Source organism: Lepisosteus oculatus, chromosome 25, assembly GCF_040954835.1.
Source record: "Lepisosteus oculatus isolate fLepOcu1 chromosome 25, fLepOcu1.hap2, whole genome shotgun sequence".
NCBI classification, from domain to species: domain Eukaryota; kingdom Metazoa; phylum Chordata; class Actinopteri; order Semionotiformes; family Lepisosteidae; genus Lepisosteus; species Lepisosteus oculatus.
This window is the reverse complement of record NC_090720.1, coordinates 12,097,410-12,116,814: the sequence shown is the minus strand read 5'-3', so window position 1 is coordinate 12,116,814 and position 19,405 is coordinate 12,097,410. Positions and strand designations below refer to the sequence as shown.

The 19,405-nt window shown below is 39.8% G+C and overlaps 1 protein-coding gene across 1 annotated transcript; it reads right to left on the bottom strand.

Annotated features, from left to right (window-relative positions):
• Nucleotides 1-1,101: 1,101 nt before the first annotated feature.
• LOC138225092 (uncharacterized) lies at nucleotides 1,102-7,475 on the bottom strand. The gene is made up of 5 exons (XM_069183946.1): nucleotides 7,361-7,475; nucleotides 5,156-5,235; nucleotides 3,739-4,591; nucleotides 2,146-2,326; nucleotides 1,102-1,706 (listed from the first exon to the last, which is right to left on the bottom strand). The coding sequence occupies exons 2-5, from the start codon at nucleotides 5,196-5,198 to the stop codon at nucleotides 1,503-1,505; spliced, it is 1,281 nt and encodes a 426-aa protein (XP_069040047.1). The 5' UTR covers nucleotides 5,199-5,235; nucleotides 7,361-7,475; the 3' UTR covers nucleotides 1,102-1,502.
• Between the last annotated feature and the right edge of the window lie 11,930 nt (nucleotides 7,476-19,405).

Here is a 19,405-nt window from a genome sequence, read left to right as displayed (position 1 = left end):
TCATAGCATCCTGGTCTCTAAGAGATTGTGATGGCCGTCATCCCTCCTCTATAGGGCGCTCCTACCTTTTTCAATGTGTTGCCAGTTGTATTTGTCCCAGCTGTATCTTATCCTGTTTTCCCTACTGAAGCCCGGCGTCTCCATAGTTCTGGGCTTAGCTTTGGAAGACAGATGCCCGGAAGCCCGCCTACCACTGGGCACAGGAGTGGATCGAGAGCACAGGCTTCACCATGGTGTCCTGACCTTCTGAGTCCGGGGCTCGGAGGGCCTTGTCCTGTCAATGTTTTAACTATCTGTATTCCTCGTTCCCTGTTCCCTGTGTCTGTCTTGGATGGATATCCCGGCACCTGGACCTTGGATTGCGCCCTGATTTCCCCTACTGGACTTCCTTTCGGACTCGTGCGCCTGCACTCCCCCCCTGCACCAGATCACTGCTGTCACCACCCCCTGTGTTTCCACCCACCCTGATCCTGCTGTCCTACCTGATGTCCTACTCCAGTCACTTCCGGATTATACCGTCTCGCATAGAGTCTTTAACTACATTTCACGGTATTTCCCGTGACAGAGATGTAACTATTAGGTCGAGTAATGAAAGTTAAGATAACTTTGCCCACTTGGCTCAGAGTTAACCTCCTGACATAGGAGGAGGAGGCTAGAGTCCTTCTGGGAGGCCATGCAGAGAGAACACTGACCAAGGGGTAGCTGCAGAGGTGGAGATGGGGTGGAAGAGGGATGCGAAAGACAAATGTAAGGGACAGAGGGAGATAATGTACAGTATCTATGATGGTTAAGTGAGAAAGTGATGTCCTGATTAATTACAAATTACAGACAGCTGAGCTTTCATCATAAACTCCTTTAAAAAAGTTGAATTCACGTTTAAGCCTTCAAGAACCAGGGCTTGGTTTATTAAATGCCAATCTTTAGAAAGAGGTAACCCAGAAAACTAACTGCACTCAGGCTCTGCAGGACCGGAATTGGACACTGGTAGTCAACAAGACAAAAGAGAGACAAGCAGAAAACATACACCCTTCAAATATTTTATTGACACACTTATCATTTTAAATTATTTAGTATTACAAAAATACTAAATATGTTCCAGGCACCAAAATAATTATTGAAATGAAATTTAATATTATCATAATTTAATGAAATTATTGCATAATCATTTTTTAATTAATACAAAAATTAAGGAAAAAACCCAAGTACCGTATACTGAAGATGATTAATTGCAATAGCTCTGAACAATCCAACACAAATGGCTTGGCATACAATTAGTTCTAATTATCATATCAAATTGTAGTTTAAAAGAGAAATTTATTCAAACAAATTCCTTGATCAGAGAGAAATTAAGCAAATTAGTATACTTATGCTGTTGAAGGAAATACCCATTTTACTAGATAACAGCAAAAGCTAAATAGCTTTGAATGTTAAATTACTGGCATTTTCATATATATATACTCTGTAAGGTAAAGTATCTGCATGCATGTAACTACTAAACTGTTTTAGTTAACAATAGGCTCTTCCTTTATTGCCACTTTCGAAACTGAAGCTCCAGTCCATGTCCCAGTGATAGTGGCCTGGTGTCCGAAGACAGTGAGCACCTTCGCTGTGTAAGGAACATCAATGATCCCCTTCTGGACTACAGCCTTGAATCTCACAGCCTCCCCAGGGGGCACTGTAGCATTCAGGCTGGATGTATTAACAATCTGCAATGAAAGAAGCAAAAGCCATTGGCTGGGGTCTCTGCTTTCAGAAAACAGTGGACAAATACAGCATTCAAAACCAGTAAGCTAAAGCAGTTCACTGGTTATGGCAATAAAAAAAACAAAGGAAGAGGTAAAGGTTTATTCCACGCTGAAAGGGAAAGAAAAGAGACCGTGTTTCATCCGTAGAGCCTTTTTCAGATGTGCTTGAACTTAATAAAAAAACAAGGCAATTTAAGGAGTTAAGTTGTAGTTAAAATGTGCATAACAACAGTGTTCTAGTATCAAAGTCACCATGTTAGTCAAGTGCCCTGTTTTCTTCTTCCATTCCACATATACAAAACAGCGATGTCTTGCTCAATTTATTTGAGTAACAACCCAGGGGGCTTAAAGGCACCATTCATCTTCAATAGCTTAATCCAGTACTGGGAACATACTGTACCTCTTTCCTTTCTGTCTCTGTAAAACTCCAGTTGTGAGTAGTACTGGCATTAATAGAGACTGTGGTTTCATTCGCAGCCAACAATGGGATTCCAGCTTGAAAGGTTGTTGATGCTCCAACTGCCAGAGTAAATTCATGAGAATGGGTGAAAGAGCTTTCCAAGGAAATAGTTTCAGAAAACCTGAAAAAAAAATCACATTCTATTTTAGAACTTCTTGTTTCAAAGCTGCAGACTGTATCAACCTGGCTGCACCACACTGGGAGAAGGAGGACTTGTGCAAGTACTTGCCTGACATACCAGCCGGGTGAATTTCATGAACTTCAGAGAAAGTGAAGATGGCAAGAGAGGGTTTTCTCATGTTGTTACTGCTTGCTCAAATTGTGGCTGACTAAAGCCTACCCAAACCTGCTGACACTCTCCAGGTGTGGAACCTCCCAGACACAGACAGCTGATGGTGCATCTGCAATTTCCCTCACGGGATCAATAAAGTATTTATCTAAGTAAAGCCATTGACCATGAGAAGAACATGCAAAATCCTCAAGGAGGAGGACTGGACTAGAGTCAAACTCAGGATTCAACAGTTTCAAACTAGTTTCTTTGCAAGTTTTTGGCTGTTCTTTTGCAATGTTAGTAATTTTTGTATCTTCTGCTGGTGTTCCTTCATCTTTTCTGTCACATATTCTAATTCTCCTCAAGCCCGAAAATACCCTCATGACATCATCATTAAATTCAGCATATATAGAGTGGACAGGAAGGTAAGTTGGTAGTTTTTCAAATGTATTGCAGTACATTGATGATGATGAAGATAATAATTACAAGTAACAAGGACTCCCCTCCACTACCATCAATGAGTAGCTCTGCCAGAGTGCACCAATACACTCATCACACAGCAGCTCTCAATGGGGAGGAGAACAGAGAGTTGAAGCCAATTCATAGATGGAGATTACTGGGAGACTATGATTGTTCAATTCCAATCTGAAATTTGTCCAGGACACCATGGTAACACCCCTACACTTTTTGAGAATCACCCTGTTATTTTTAATGACCACAGAGAGTCAGGGCATCGGTTTTATGTCTCATCCGTCTCACATTATAATGTCCCCGTCACTATACTGGGGCATTAGGACCCACCCAGACTGCAGGGTGGGCACCCCCCACTGGTCCCACTAACACCTCTTCCTGCAGCATTCTTAGCTTTCTCTGGAGGTCTCCCATACAGGCTCACACCTGCCAGTTGTGTTGCAGTGTGGTGATTCTTCTTAACCACTTCTATAACATTTTTAAAATTGTTTAAAGTCAAATTGAGAGTCAAGTGATTTACTGACAGGTTATAGTTGAACATATATGTAGAAATGAATCTAAAGGTAGATTTTTCATTTAATAATATCTCAAAATAAATTTTCAGACATCATTAAATTCAAATTTTGTTACCCTTAAACATCTTTGTGTTAAATTTGCCAAATGATTACCAGCAGTCCTACTATTTAAGTTTTAGATCTATTGACAGTGTATTTTGTGTGTAATTTTTGTAAGTATTGTGTATTTTGTGATATACAGAAAAATGAAAATACAACTTAGAATGCAGCACTTACTCGAAAGTTGCAGTGTAAGGAACAGAGCCGGTAGAGTTGTCACAGTCATGTTGCCCAACTATCAGAGGCTCTTTTGAAAGAATCTTTGCATCTTTAACAGAAAAATCCAAACTTAAAATTTGACTTATGGTTTTATCTTGCGTGAGGGCGAGGATTGGGAATTGATTGTAGCCAGATCCAAGATTCTGTGCTCTTCCAATCCAGTTATCACTGGCAATCCTGGGTGGTGGGGCAGTGTAGATCTTCCCTCCATTCTTGGAGACACACCACAGATTGCCATCAGGAGAGAAGGCCATGAAATGGGTAAGTTCTGTCCAGCCTCCAGTTCCAATAATCTCACTGTTTTTATTCCAGATGTAGTTCATATCATTCGGAGGGCTTCCTTTAAGCAGATTCCCTTCTGTGGTCACAGTGTACAGGATACCCGCAGGGTCAAAGAACAGAGAAGGGAAGCACCATCCTCCAGTTCCTATCTTCGTAGCAACCCTGTACATCCAGGACACGTACTCATTCTCAGGAGGGGGACCCCTGTACAGTTCACCACTCTTCATGACAACATAGAGTGTGCCGTTTGGATGGAAGAAGAGGGAATGAACTTGATCCCACCCAGACCTTCCTACACACCGAGCTTTCTGCTTCAGCCAGTTCTCATCTGGATTCGCTGGAGGAGACCCAGAATACAGCTGTGCATTACAGACTGCAAACATTGTTCCTTGAGGGCTGAAGGCGACGTGAGAGATGCCTTGCAGATTTCCCACATATTTCGAATATTCACTGAAGTTGTCATTGTAATCATTTGGGGGCAGTCCAATCTTGATACTCCCTGATCTTTCCATGGCAAACAGCACCATACCTTTCCCAAAAAAAAATATATAATCAAATAGTGAACAAAATAACCAATTTCACCAACTTCAAATATCCTAATCTTTAAAAGACCATTATATAATAGTAATACATTTAATATAAAATCTAACTAATGAAAACAAAGCAATAAGAAAAAAGGACAGATTGTAATGGTTTATTAGGATTTGGTGTCCTCCCAAAGTGGGAAAATAATTAATCAAAAAATTCAGTGAGAAACTTGAAATTGTTTTACATACAGTATTTATTATTCTAAGTGAACTGTTTAGAATCTAAATATTATCTGGCTGTAGAGCTCTTTCAGGTGTTTTCTTTTACATGACATGTTGAAAAATTCTGGAGCTTTGAAACCTTCAATCTTGACATTATAGAGTAATTCGTGTAGATCAATTTCAAGATTAATTTCTGAGTCATTGATATCGGAGTCTCAGCCTTTGAGCTCACTGTCATGGGAGTTGATGGTGCCCTGAGTGCCCATTTTATCCCTTCAGACAGCTCCTGTAGATTTGCAAATACAGTTTATCTGTGAAACAATGTCAGTTCTCTACATACTCACACATATTGTCTGCTGCTCCTGAAGTCTTAACCTGGTCAGACATGGTCTCTTTCTGAAGATGAGGTCAACTTTCTGTCTGTCTGCAAAACAGAATTCCATACACAAAATAACATTATTTTTCACATAACTTACAAGTAGGTACTTACTACTTAGAAGTTTCCTAATATTCTAATAATGCATGTTACATCTACAGTACCACAAATATATAGTATGTCAAACTACCAACTGCATTCTGTGTTCATTTTCCCCTTGAGACTTTTATTCTGATACATCAAGCGGGTTGTGTCAGAGGCAATTAATAATGAATTTCTTAATTTTTGTTTGTTATGCTAGTGTGGATTGAAGCTATATTTGTAGGAAGAAATGAGCAAAATTAATCATATATAGATAAGTTCTTAAGACAGCAGTGAGGTGAAGACAAGTACACTGTGAGAAACTATACATAAACAATACACAGTTCACTCCTTGCTAATTTACAACTGCTATAGTATTACCAAGGGGTGTATCCAGTTATAAAAAAATCTTTTCTAGATTTTCAATTATAATTACTTTTCTGTTTGAGCATTTACATTGCACTTGGAGGTTGTAACTTACAATATGTAAATGAACATTAAATACATTTTAATTAAATGTGTCTTGATTTCAAGCTATTAGGTCACAAAATGTCTTAGTTTGGAAACATTGTGTAACTGTATGTAAAATTCCTATTAGCACTGTATGTGTTGTGTACTGTATGTCCATATAATGTGACTTGATTATCAAACATGGCTTTGCCTGTATGTTTTTTCCAGATATCTATTTTAATAACCACAAAAGACAATGTTCAGAATCCAACATTTTTTAGATTTTCACATAATCTGTTGCAGGACTACATTACTCTCTGGAATTGCCAGGTGGCACAGTGAATCTATCTTAATGTGGCTTTTGCACAAATCCTATTTTAATCATAACAAGTAAATGTTTATTAACCCATTAGTGCTTTCCTGCACTAATCATACTGTACAGTAACACTAACTGACATTTTTCATTTTTTAATTAAATGCAGTAACAGAATTATTCGTAATGAAATATAAATTAATAGTAATTAGAGAACAGACAATTTATTGTTAGAATTGTACATAGTGGCTTTATATACTAATTGAAACAATAAGGAAATATATCTTATTTAAAACAAAAAAGAGGTTTTAAGTGATTTGAATGACTTTCAAAGAATGACTTACAGTACAGTATGTCACTCTAATTGGATGAGCTAAATTAAAAGCTACTAGTGTTACTTTTTCCATTTTCTACAAAAGGCTCAATGAAGCTACAAGCTTTTCATTATCCATTACAGCAATAAGACACCAAGTGTTCATGGAAAACATTATAACTTTATATCATTTTATAATGATAATAAACATTAGGTAGTTCAAACGAGCATGCCAGAATGTTTCCAAAATAACCATAGCAAGTGACAAAGTTAAAGACTCTGATGCAGAAAACGTTTATGAAAAAGATGGAATACTGCTTAAAGTTTTATAAAGCAAATTAATAATTAAATATACAGCATATTATCCACCCATCCGTTTTCTAACTGTCACGGAATCTGGGGTATAGCTGTGGAGAGAGACCGGCAAGAAGGGAGGACCCTATGTGTAGCGGCAGGAACAGAGCAAATAAGGGGGTTTGCTCCGGGCTCAAGGTATCGGGCGAAGTCGGAACGAGACATAAGACCTCAGGTAGCGGATGTGGGGCGACGTGGTGAGGCGAGCCTCTCTACAACCAATCCCAATACCGAGCGAGAGGAAAGTGAGACCCGGAAATATATAGCCCCAGACAACAAGACAAACCAGAAGAACAAGTAAAGCACAGAGAAACAAGGAACAGGACAGATACATGTACAGTTATGTGACTATTATTTAGTCAAGCAAGATGCAGTAGGACCATACATAGGATTGGTAACAGTAATGTACAACGCTTGCCCTTGGGAATATTATGGTGTACAGCAGTATCAGACATTTACTAAAGTAAATGTACTGTGGGATAGTAATGATTCCCAGAAACATTGCCATGGTATTTTCTTGATATTCTTATGATATAGTATAGTAAAACATTCTGAAGGCAAATCACAACACTTACGGTGGTTATACAATTGTAAATTGGAGAAAATACTGTAAAACACTGTAATGATGACCTGTAACACATCAGCTATGAAATGAAACTTACCTTGGTTACACTCTGAAGAAAGCAGCTTTTGAATCACACTTGGTCCAGCAGGTACTGTATGAGTATCAAGGTAACGATTTCTTCAGTGCTTCCTCTCTGACTGTAAATGCCTGTCCTCAGCTTCATATTTATACATACAGTATAAAACTAAAAACACCTTAAAACGTTTTGGATTGGATATTATCCTTCAACACTCCCCTTTCACATGCAGATATCAGTTTTTTCTTGAAAACACATCAAAGACACATTTGCAGACAGAACAAGTTCTGTAAGTACAGTATATCGAAACCGTTTGCATTTTTTAATATTCCTGCTTTTATGTAACTGAAATTCATTTGTTTCCCCAAAATTTGATTTCCAAATTAAAACAGAAGTATTTCTTGAACTGCAGCAAAGATTGCAAAATGACTTATGTGACTGCAGTTTCAGTCCAGTGTCTTCATAAAAGACACAGTGTGGCGAAACAACATGTTCAAAATGTTTTTAATATGTAACATAAAAAATTGAATAAAAACTAAACCAAATCATACCCAACATGAATGACAAATGTATTATCTTAAGACAAATGCAAACAGTAAATTCCTCCCTTAATTTAAACATATCCATTAATACCATTTGTCAATGAGTTCACAAGGAAACATATGTATGATACAGAGTCTAATTTAATAGAACTATTTCTTTTGTCACAATCCGGAACTATAATTCAAAATGGTAGGCTCCCTTTGTAATTAAAGGGTTAAGTGTATAATCCATACATCTATTTTCTAACTTTTTGTATAATACTATTTATATAATATTCAATTTAGAAGATTCATTTATATAATAATCAGTTTATTTGTTTTGAACATTTCCCTTCATTTGAGTACAGCAGGATTTTTGTGATGACATACAGTACTTGGTTTCCCAATGAGGCTGTTGGTGCTTGGTACAGAGGACATATGGGGGATGGGGGCCAGTATATCAATTATCAAGATCTTTTCTCCAGAATATTTTTGAATGGCAATCCCAATGGGGCTGATAATAGTAAATGGGAAAAGGAAGTGAATCAAAGAGGCATGCCATGACCTTCTCAACTTCAACACTAGGTACAGCGTCTATGGTCTTGCTGTTGGAGGTCACAGATTGCAAATATTACAGCTGAAAGGCCATAAAGTAAACAGTGAGTTGATCTGGAGCCAGGGAGATGGAGTAATTCAGAGGCTAGTTTGGGAATCTCAATCAGAGTGGAGAGATAAAACAACTGACCAACTGTCCCTCTTTTCCCATCACGCTCTCCCCGAAAGCAATCAGAAAAAAACAGAAAGTCACATTAACGGAAATTTATCCACAAACTGCAACAGAGAGCTCCACACAACTCAAAAACATTTCAAACTGCTCAACCAAATAAAACAACAATTGCAGGACGTAAGCTTACAAGAGGGGAGATAAAAGCATCAGAGACAGTCTGAGTATCTTCTCAAAGTGCGTTACAAGAAAAGCAAAAGAAAGCAAAAAGACATCTAGAAGATAATAATTCAGGTGGGTAGCTGCATCAGCATGTGTAGGCTGCAAAGGAACAAGTAATAGGTTTATTCTTCAATAAGCTTAGTTCGTGGTTGTTTGTGTTATTCATCCAGGTGGATGCTGCACATTGGTGGTGGTGGAGGGAAGTCCCCATTACCTGTAAAGTGCTTTGAGTGGAGTGTCCAGAAAAGCGCTATATAAGTGTAAGCAATTATTATTATTATTATTATTATTATTATTATTATTATTCCTAGTGAAATGGAGTTTATAGCAGATGTTTGAGACAGTTGTCAAAAACCAAGTTCAATAAGAATCATCTGTCAGTAATTCATAATAAATTCTTGACGTCGTTTAATCATAATATACAGTATGCTATACATAAACTCCCATTTACTGTAACAAATCTTTCTTTTTAAAGTCTTCAGTCTGGGCATCAAGTTTTTGAATTAATTTTAAAGTTTAAAAAAAAGATGTGTCTAAGTCATAGATTTTCTAAATTTGCAATATGGGACACAACAAGAATGGTCTGATTGCATTTGTTAGGCACTGTATTTTTTTAGGTAAGCAATCTTTTTTAAACAAGGTACTCAGAAGAAAACCTGAATTATCTGAGTAACTAAGATTGAGTACTGTAACTTTTTCCAGGGGGCTGGATTGGTCTTTAAAAGGTAAATTACTACATAAAACAGATCAGGTGGCAGCAAAAATGAGTAACTTACACACTCCTTCGTGGATCATGGAGTATGGATCAACCAATGAATGTGATGCAGTATACTAGATTATCAGTCTATTTTTCCTCATGATAAAGACATTTGGATTTTCCCAGGTAGTATACACTTCCCTGTGTACCCCTAGAGGTTGGGAAATAGATGTTCTACACATGTGATGCTGCTGTACTTAAATTAATTCTGGACAAGGTATGAAGAAGAATTTCAGATTGATTTTTTAATATCTTATAAATAAATCAATATGAAATATTTAACAATAAAAAAAAACAAATATGAAGGTTTCTGAGGCTCCAAGTGACAGATATCTTGGTTGCTAAACAATGGCACTTGGAATGTTCCGGACAGAAACAGAGGTCATGGAGGAGTAAGGGGGGGCTTGGGGAGGGAGCCTGTTTTTTTAGTTTATTTTCACTGAAGAACACCATTTCAAGTCACATAAACCTCACTGAATTTCTTTTACATAAACCAATTTTTTATATTTTACTATGCAGAACAACGTATAATTTGCGAAAAGCCTTCTAGTCTTAACTAAATGAATAACACTGCACACACCCCTGTGCGCGTCTCCTTGTAAAGACAACACTCTTTACACAACATACAGGGAGAGGGTTGTCTCCCAGCACTGTGATAAAGCTGAGCAACTCTATTCTGGTCTCTCCAGTGTCTATACTGACCTAAACTACTAATGCCCTCAATTACAATCATAATTCCTTACATTAATATAGTGTAAGAGAATGGAGAAAGTATTGTCCTGATCCGTGGGATTCACGTTGCGGGTTTGGTATTCTGTAAGAACGATGTAATTTACGAACCCTGTGCGGGTCTCCAGGTGAGGTAGCTGAGGTATCCAAATCAGGGGAGGAGGGAGAGTGGTCAGTTATTCCAGGCAGGGTCAAGACCAGGTAGGAGGCAAGAGGAGAGGCAAACAAATCCGATAGGGGCGAGGCAAGAGTGAGAAATCCAAAATCAAAACCAAAGAGGCGACGTTGAGGGAGTCCAGACCAGGTAGAAAAAGGTACTGAGGAGGAAAGGGCGAGGTGAGCTCAGGAGGTGGAAGAGATCCTTCTACCAAGCAATGTAACTGGGTGAACTGATTGTTGAAAAAGTGAAGGAAGGGGTGTGTAAGGGAAATTGGATAATGAGGGCTTGATTGAGACCAGCTGCAGCCGTATCATATAGTGCTTTTCATTCTAGAAAAACTCAAAGTGCTTTGAAGGGTAAGTGCTTAAGTCGGAACCTTTTTTAAGAAAGCCCGTTTGGACCAAACCAGACAGGAATTTAGCTAGGGCACAGGCAACACCCCCTCTCATACTTTTTGGAAAGATATAAAGTATAATTCCATTTTTTTTTTAATTAAGGCGACATGGAGCTTGTTACATAAAGTGATGCCACTGCCACAGCAGAGTTCAATTTCGCAGGCTGTGGCTTCTCAAGAGAAGAACCGCTAGAGTAGAGTATTGGATCCTGAGCAGAGTTAGATCGGTGAGAAAATTTCCAGATGGCGAGAAACACAAAGCCAGAAGTGTAGTGCAGACATTGTGGTCGAAAAGAGAGCAGAAACCCAAAAGCCCAGGTAGCCGATACAGTAGATGAGAGCAATAAGCCAGAAGTGAAGTCCTTAAACCGCAGTGTAAAAGGAACGAGTTCCCGAAAACCAGGAAAGCCTAATCCAAGACAAAACATAAGGAATGAGTAGAGCTCAACAGGAATTTAAACCCAATACTGAGCGCTGGGGTCACTGCAGACAGCCCTAAAGTATGCTGGGGTTTGGAGGTGTGGTGGTGGACAGGTATGGTGAGTGGGTATCTGATTGGATGTGGTCTATACCTTCTTAAAGGGACTGCCGGTTGGTTGCATGAAGTCCGAGATCAGGCCTATCAGGTCCTTAACTGAGTCCCAGCTGGGGACTACACGAGCCCCTTCTTCCATAATCCCCTCAGCAAAGGTGGTCTCAGGCACCAACTGTTCTCCACGGCTCTCTGTCTCGGCAGTCGATCCCTTCTGCTGTTTGCATTTCTCTATAGAGCTCTTTCTTGTAGTTCATTCTTGTTGTGTTCCATGTTGCAAAATTAGAACATTTATGACTTAGACACATCTTTTTTAAAGTTAAAAATTAATTCAAAAACTTGATTCCCAGACTGAAGACTTTAAAAGGAAAGAACAGTTACAGTAAATTGGAGTTTATGTATAGCATACTGTATAATATGATGAAATCTGCTGAGCCTTTGTGCTGCTCTTTAGTGGCATTCCGGCTTTGAAAATCATCTACTTTGGATTCAGCCTATGGGCCGAATTTCACGTGCTGTCCCCTGCTGGCTGCACACACTTTGCTCCCTGATTCCTGCCTGCTCTTGGTTTATTTTTGAAAATGGGCTATGGCTTACACTACCTGAAGCAGCAGAACATTACACATACTTAGTCTCCTACACAGCTTGGTCTTCCTCATCTTGTCAGCAGTGGAACCACCAGCCTTCCTTAGACAGGAGATCGATGGTTTAAAGGCTGATCTGTTGGTGTGGACCTGTGTGATGGAGAGAGTTGGTAGTGGATGTTTGATTGCTAAGCTAATAAGTAGACACACACTCCAACACTTCTTTCAATTATTCCACCAGGTCATCCTGAGAGGTGTCTTTTCCTTTAAGCAAACATTCAGTTTCTGATTAACCCACAGAAGTTGTAAGTGCTATTTTACGATGGTGTCAGATTAGGAGTTTCGCTCACCTTGTGTTCTGAAAAGCTGCTTTGAAACTTTGTGTTGGAAGATAGCCACCAGCGCTCAAGCTTGACAGCTGTTGTCTCTCAAAGACAAGTACAGTACTTCCTGTAGAGAAGCACTGCTCCCCTGTGGTCCTGCCTCGGGGCCATCACATAGGAGCGGCAATCTTAAAGGCCATCGGTTTCTCAGAACTGTGCTGCTGACTGATCTTCTCTGTTTTATGCAGCTTATTTTAAGCACATCCCAGGCCCTCAGGCAAAGTTGCTCAATCTGAAGTGTGATGATATGTAAATTTCTTTTACATGAACCAATTTTTTTATATTTTACTATGCAGAAAAACGTATAATTTGCGAAAAACCTTCCAGTCTTAAATAAATGAATAACACTGCACACACCCCTGTGCGCATGTCCTTGTAAAGACCTGTAATTCCCTGTTTTGCTGACAACTCTCTTTACACAACATACAGGAAGAGGGTGGTCTCCCAGCACTGTGATACATCTGATCAACTCTATTCTGCTGTCTCCAGTGTCTCTACTGACCTAAACTACTAATGCCCTCAATTACAATCATAATTCCTTACATTTATATAGTGTAAGAGAATGGAAAAAGGATCATCCTGATCCGCGGGATTCATGTAGCAGGTTGAGTATTCTGTAAGAACGATGTAATTTACGAACCCTGTTCGGGTCTCCAGGCGAGGTAGCTGAAGTATCCAAGGCAGGCGAGGAGGGAGAGTGGTCAGTTATCCCAGGCAGGGTCAAGACCAGGTAGGAGGCAAGAGGAGAGGCAAACAAATCTGATAGGGGTGAGGCAAAAGTGAGAAATCCAAAATTAAAACCAAAGAGGCGACGTTGAGGGAGTCCAGACCAGGTAGAAAAGGGTACTGAGGAGGAAAGGGCGAGGTGAGCTCAGGAGGTAGAAGATATCCTAATACCAAGCAATGTAACTGGGTGAACTGATTGTTGAAATAGTGAAGGAAGGGGTGTGTAAGAGAAATTGGATAATGAGTCCAGCTGCAGCCATAACATATAGTGCTTTTCATTCTGGAAGAACTCAAAGCGCTTTAAAGGGTAAGTGCTTAAGTTGGAACCTTTTTTAAGTAATCCCGTTTGGACCAAACCAGAGTGGAGTTTAGCTAGGGCACAGGCAACACCCCCCTCTCATACTTTTTTGAAAGATATCAAGTAAAATTCCATTTTTTGGGGGGAAAATTAAGGCAACATTGACCTCATTACATAACCTGATGCCCCTACTGTATCTAGCTATAAGATTATGAAGACATAAATATTTCTCAATAAAACAGTTTGCATTTTCCAGATATAAACATACAGGTAAAAACAAATTTAATATATTTGTAAAATAAAATTAAATGAATGCCATAAAGAATTTTGTTTTTCATACAAGGTGCTCAGGAGAAAAAAAAACAGACATACTGTATCATCACACTTCAGATTGTTCCTTACAAAGCAAAGGTGATCACCATCTTTGGATATGAGACGGTTGTTACTGGAAGATGGCTTGGAGCTTCAGTGTCCAGAGTGGGAATAAAGGAAGAAATCCTTGACCTCAAAAAGTAGCCATAGATCTGGCAAAGACCTGTATGAAGCATATTATTCAATTAATGGGCAAATACTAGCAGTTGTGAAGTTGTATTTGTTCATCATTATCTGCTGTTGTGCGATCTAAGAATACAAATACCATATACAGTGCTGTCCGTAAATATTTGGACAGTGACACAATTGTTGTTTTGGCTCTGTACACCAGCACATTGGATTTGAAATGACTGAGGTTAAAGTGCAGAATGTAAGCTTTAATTGGAGGGTATTTACATCCCTATTGGGTGAACCATATAGGAATCACAGCCCTTTTAGACATAGTCCTCCCATTTTAGGGGACCAGAAGTAATTAGACAATTGGCTGCCCAGTTGTTTCTTGGCCATCTGTGTGTTGCATTATGAGTTCATGCACAAGAGAGCTAACAAAAGGTCTAGAGTTGATTCTAGATGTGGCATTTGCATCTGGAGTCTGTTGCTGTCCTCTCTAAACACGAGGACCGAAGAAGTGTTTTTGCCATTAAAGTAGGCCATCAGGAGGCTGAAAAATCAGACATAGCCAACACATTAGGTGGGTCAATTAACTGTTTGGTACATTTATAGAAGCAAAAATGCACTCATAATCTTAGCAATAGCAAGTGACCTGGAAGACCACAGTAGTGGATGAGTGAAGAATACTTTCAATTGTGAGGAAAAGCCCCTTTTTGACTGTTGAACAGGTTGGCAACACTCCAGGATGAAGGTATACTGTAGGTGTGTTTAAGACTACCATAAAGAAAAGAATACACCAGGATAATGGCAGAGGGTTCACTACATGATGCAAACCGCTGGTAGGATTGACCAGTTTATGGTTTGCTTAAAAAACACATAAGAAGCCTTTAGTGTTCTGGGACAAAGCTTTATGGACAGATGAGACAAAGATTAACCTGTACCAGAGTGATGGAAAGAAAAAAGTGTGGGGAAAAAATGGAACTGCTCATGATCCAAAGCATACCACCTCATCTGTGGAACATGGTGGAGGTAGTTTCATAGCTTGGGCATATTTGGATGCCAGTGGAACTGGCTCACTTGTCTTTATTAATGTGACTGCAGATGGCAGCAGCAGGATGAATACTGAAGTGTTCAGAAGCAGCTAATCTGCTCAGATCCAATCAAATGTTTCAAAACTCATTGCAGCAGGACAATCTCTCTCATCCTAGCGTTAATCCCGCATCAGCAGGGTCCGCTTGTCGGCACGCCCGTCTCCATTTGGTGGTTTGAACCAAATCTTTGAACTGACATTGCCAGTAAATGCCACCCAGAATACTCCAACTGGCTTGTCGCTCTGCCTGCCGTCAGTGGGGGGGAGGAGAACAAAGTAATGTAGCCAATTCATAGAGGAGGATTATTAGGAGGCATGGAAAATCTGGCCAGGACACCAGGGTTACACCCCTTCTCTTTTCAAGAAACACCCTGGGATTTGTAATGACCACAGAGAGTCAGGACCTCGGTTTTACGTCTCATCAGAAACACGGCGCTTGTTTACAGTATAGTGTCCCCGTCACTATACTGGGGCATTAGGACCCACATGGACCGCTGGCCTATGGCCTCACTAACACCTCTTCCAGCAGCAACCTTAGTTTTTCCCAGGAGGTCTCCCATCCAGGTACTGACCAGGATCACACCTGCTTAGCTTCAGTGGGCTGCTAGTTGTGAGTTGCAGGGTGACATGGCTGCTGGCTCTCATTGCAGCAGGACAACGACCCCAAGCTAAAGCAACCATGGAGTTTTTCAGGCCAAAAAGTGGAATGTTATTGACTGGCCAAGTCAATCATCCAACCTGAATCCCATTGAGCATGCATGTCACTTACTGAAGACAAGACTGAAAGGAAAAAGCCCCCAAACAATCAGGAAATGGGGGGAAATGTGTATAAAAAGAGCTATGAATCCTATATGGTTCACCCAATAGATATGTAAATACCCTCCAATTTAAGCTGTCATTCTGCACTTTAAACTTGTTGCCATTGTTTCATTTTAAATCCAATGTGCTGGTGTACAACTAAAATTGTCACTGTCCAAATAATGTATTTACGGACTGCACTATAAGCGTTTGGAGAGTAATCCAGTTGAATATGGCATGCTGCAATGTTTTCGCCAGAGGTTTCAGGGAGATCTCTGAGAAGCCAGACATGAGAAACACTTCTTTAGAAGATTGCTGGTCAATCCAGGGTCTGGTTTCATTACACTAGATCAGTTTTGTCCAGATCTTGAGTTATACAATGATTGCTCTTGCAGAGGAAGGTTGTATGCCCTTCACTTTGCTGATACAAAGAGACGACCGAAGCATGAGCATCATTTTAGCTGTTCTGGCTGTGATTTCACTTTCTCAGCCAATTCACACGATGCAGCTTCCCATAAATTTACAGTATAAATATTGTCCTCCAATGGGACCTGATAAATTCCTGTTTTTAAATTCCTTTACAACTCCATGAATCAAAAACAGAAATGGGGTTATTACATTGGATTTATTCCAAACTATACTATTGCATGGAGAACCATGTTTCTGGAACCTCTTGAAACTTTTTACTTCTTAAAGCCATGATTCCTGCTGGAAAGGACCTGGAGAAACATCAGTTTCAGAATTGGCTGTGGAAAAACTGAAACTACTCTCTCAGAGCAGTGAATCCATACTTTAAAAAATCAGCACCCACATGCCTGAACAACTACCGTCCTATTGCACTCACCCCCATCATAATGAAGTGCTTTGAAAATCTGCTTATTCCACACATTAAAGCCAGCATTCCAAAAACACTTAATCCTCTCCAGTTTGCATATCGCACAAACCGCTCCACGGAGGATGCAATCTCTATAGCTTTACACACCACACTAACCCACCTGGATAAAAGGAACACCCATACAAGAATGCTGTTCATTGACTTTAGCTCAGGATTTAACACCATCATACCCATAAAACTTTCTACCAAACTCAGGACTCTAGGTTTAGATACTACCCTCTGTAGCAGGATCCTAGACTTCCTCACCAGCAGACCCCAGACTGTCAGGATTGGCAACCTCACCTCCAACACGCTCACCCTGAACACTGAAGGCTACAGTATGTGTTCAGCCCACTGCTTTACTCCCTGTTCACCCACAACTACTGCCAAGTTCAGCACAAACAACATCATCAAGTATGCTGACGATACCACAGTCATGGGCCTGATCACTGACAACCATGAGACTGCCTACAGGGAGGAGATAAAACACCTATGTGCCAGACCAACAACCTATGTCTCAACATCAGCAAAGCCAAAGAGCTGATCTTTCACTTCAGGAGACAAGGAAAAGTCCACTCCCCCATCTATATCAAAGGGTCTGCGGTGGAGATGGTGAATAACTTCAAATTCCTAGGTGTTCACATCTCTAGGGACCTCACATGGGCACTCAACACCTCCAGTCTCATCAAGAAGGCACAACAGCGGCTGTACTTCCTGAGAAGGCTGAAGAAAATACGCCTGCATCCACAGATCCTCACCAACTTCTACAGATGTACGGTGGAGAGCATACTGACCAGCTGCATCACAGTCTGGTATGGCAGCTGCACCGCATCTGGCAGAAGGATCCAGACGCTCCAGTCACACACAACTAGACTCCAAAATAACTTCTTCCCCAGAGCCTTCAAACTGGTGACTCCCCCACTCCCTCCCATCATACTATGATCTCTCCTAACTTCTTCCTGTACCCACAATGACTGTACTCCAACACCACTACATACACGACAACTGAATGTAAGCCGAAATTGTACTTAAAACTGTACTAGATGTAATATTTATTAATCACCATATTATTTTTGTACTGTTCCACGAATGACTTTTGCACTGTATTTGTCCTGTTGTATTCCTTTCTCTGTTTGCTTATTTGCAGAGTTTGATTACGCTTTCATTTAGTTACACTGTTATTGTGTTACAGTCTATTGTCCTGTCTTCTGTTCTATTTATATACTGCACCTGAGTGACTAATGAGAAACACTTTTCACTATACTATGCAGCCGCGTAAGTATAATGTCAAACAGAGCTGAATTTAATTGAATTCCATGTTTTTTAACATTGTACCCCCATCTGTCAGCAGATGTGCAGTACTATGTAGCAACATAATTAAAGTCAAGGGGAGTTAATCTTCAAAACTGGGGCTGTTTGTTTGGGTTTATCTAGAATTATTCACCCGTCTCTAAAAATTCAAAACATAGACATAGTCAGTTTGGAGGGACCTCTGTGTTCTCTCATGTCGTACTTTGCCTGTGGTTGAGTTACAGCCTGTGAGGTCCTATTGTCAAGCCAATAGATAGTCTTAGAACCTCATGCATCACTTTCTAATTTTAGGCTAATGGTACTAATTTTCATACTGTATTACAGTAATCCATGAGAGTTGGAATCCTTTGCAGATTACACTACAGTCAAAAGTTAAATTACAGTGGTTTTTGCTGGTAATTTTGCTTTTATACCAACCTCACCCCACCATAACAGGAGTCTAATAAGTTACTGCTGGAAATGGTAAACTAGACAAGGCAGGAGTCAGACATGTGCTGTACTGTGACACAGGACAGTGTGAGCAGGCAGCACAGTGTGTATTAAACAGGGGAAAGCAGCCAAAACAATTTCCAGGATGTAATCCAAAAAACAGTTGTAATTTTTTTTTAATTCATTAAATTTATCCTCAATCCTAAAATTAGGATGTGTAAAAAAGGATGTTCATTATTTCACCCATGTACTGCACAGTGATCCTTTAATTGGTTAGTAATGCTTTAATTTGAATCATACTGTATATTAAACAGTTCATACAATTTTTTTTTAAATTAAGACACTCTGATTAAACCTACAGGCAAAGCTCCTTTTGACAGAATAGTCACAATTTGCACATAAAAACACACACAAGTGCTTTCACAGGCCCAATGGTGGTATTCCCCTGATCCTGCAGTTCTGTGTCAAAGTTACTGGTACATCAGACATTTTTAATTAGAGCATTTCAGACTTTGAATACAGTGTTTTCCCAGGCTGGAGGTTTGATACCTCAAGAGGAGGAAGAGAGCCTCTATGTATTCGCTCAAATTAGCGTTCTTCACTCCTGAAAACTAGGGCGAGTGGAGAGAGGTTCAAGAAAAATTATAGGACATTTCTCTAAAGGTTTTCAGAAATGTGAAAATGATCTGAAGTTGCGTGAGAATGTAATATAAGGTTCTTAATTAGAAACTCTGGTGGTGCTGATAGTAATCCTGGTATCCGACCTGAAATATAACCATGGAACTGTTTATCACAAGGGACACTTTATGCAAAGCTGATTCATTTGGTGGTTCTTTTGGAATAGATGCATCTATTTAACACCCTCCATTTATTGCTTTTAAGATGAGCCTATAATACTTTACTGCTGGAGATGGTAAAGCAGTGCTAGATAAGGCAGGAGTCAGACATGTGCTGTACTGTGGCACAGGACAGTGTGAGCAGGCAGCACAGTGTGTGTGTGAAACAGCGAAAAGCAGCCAAAACACTGTTCAGGCTGCAATTCAACCATGGA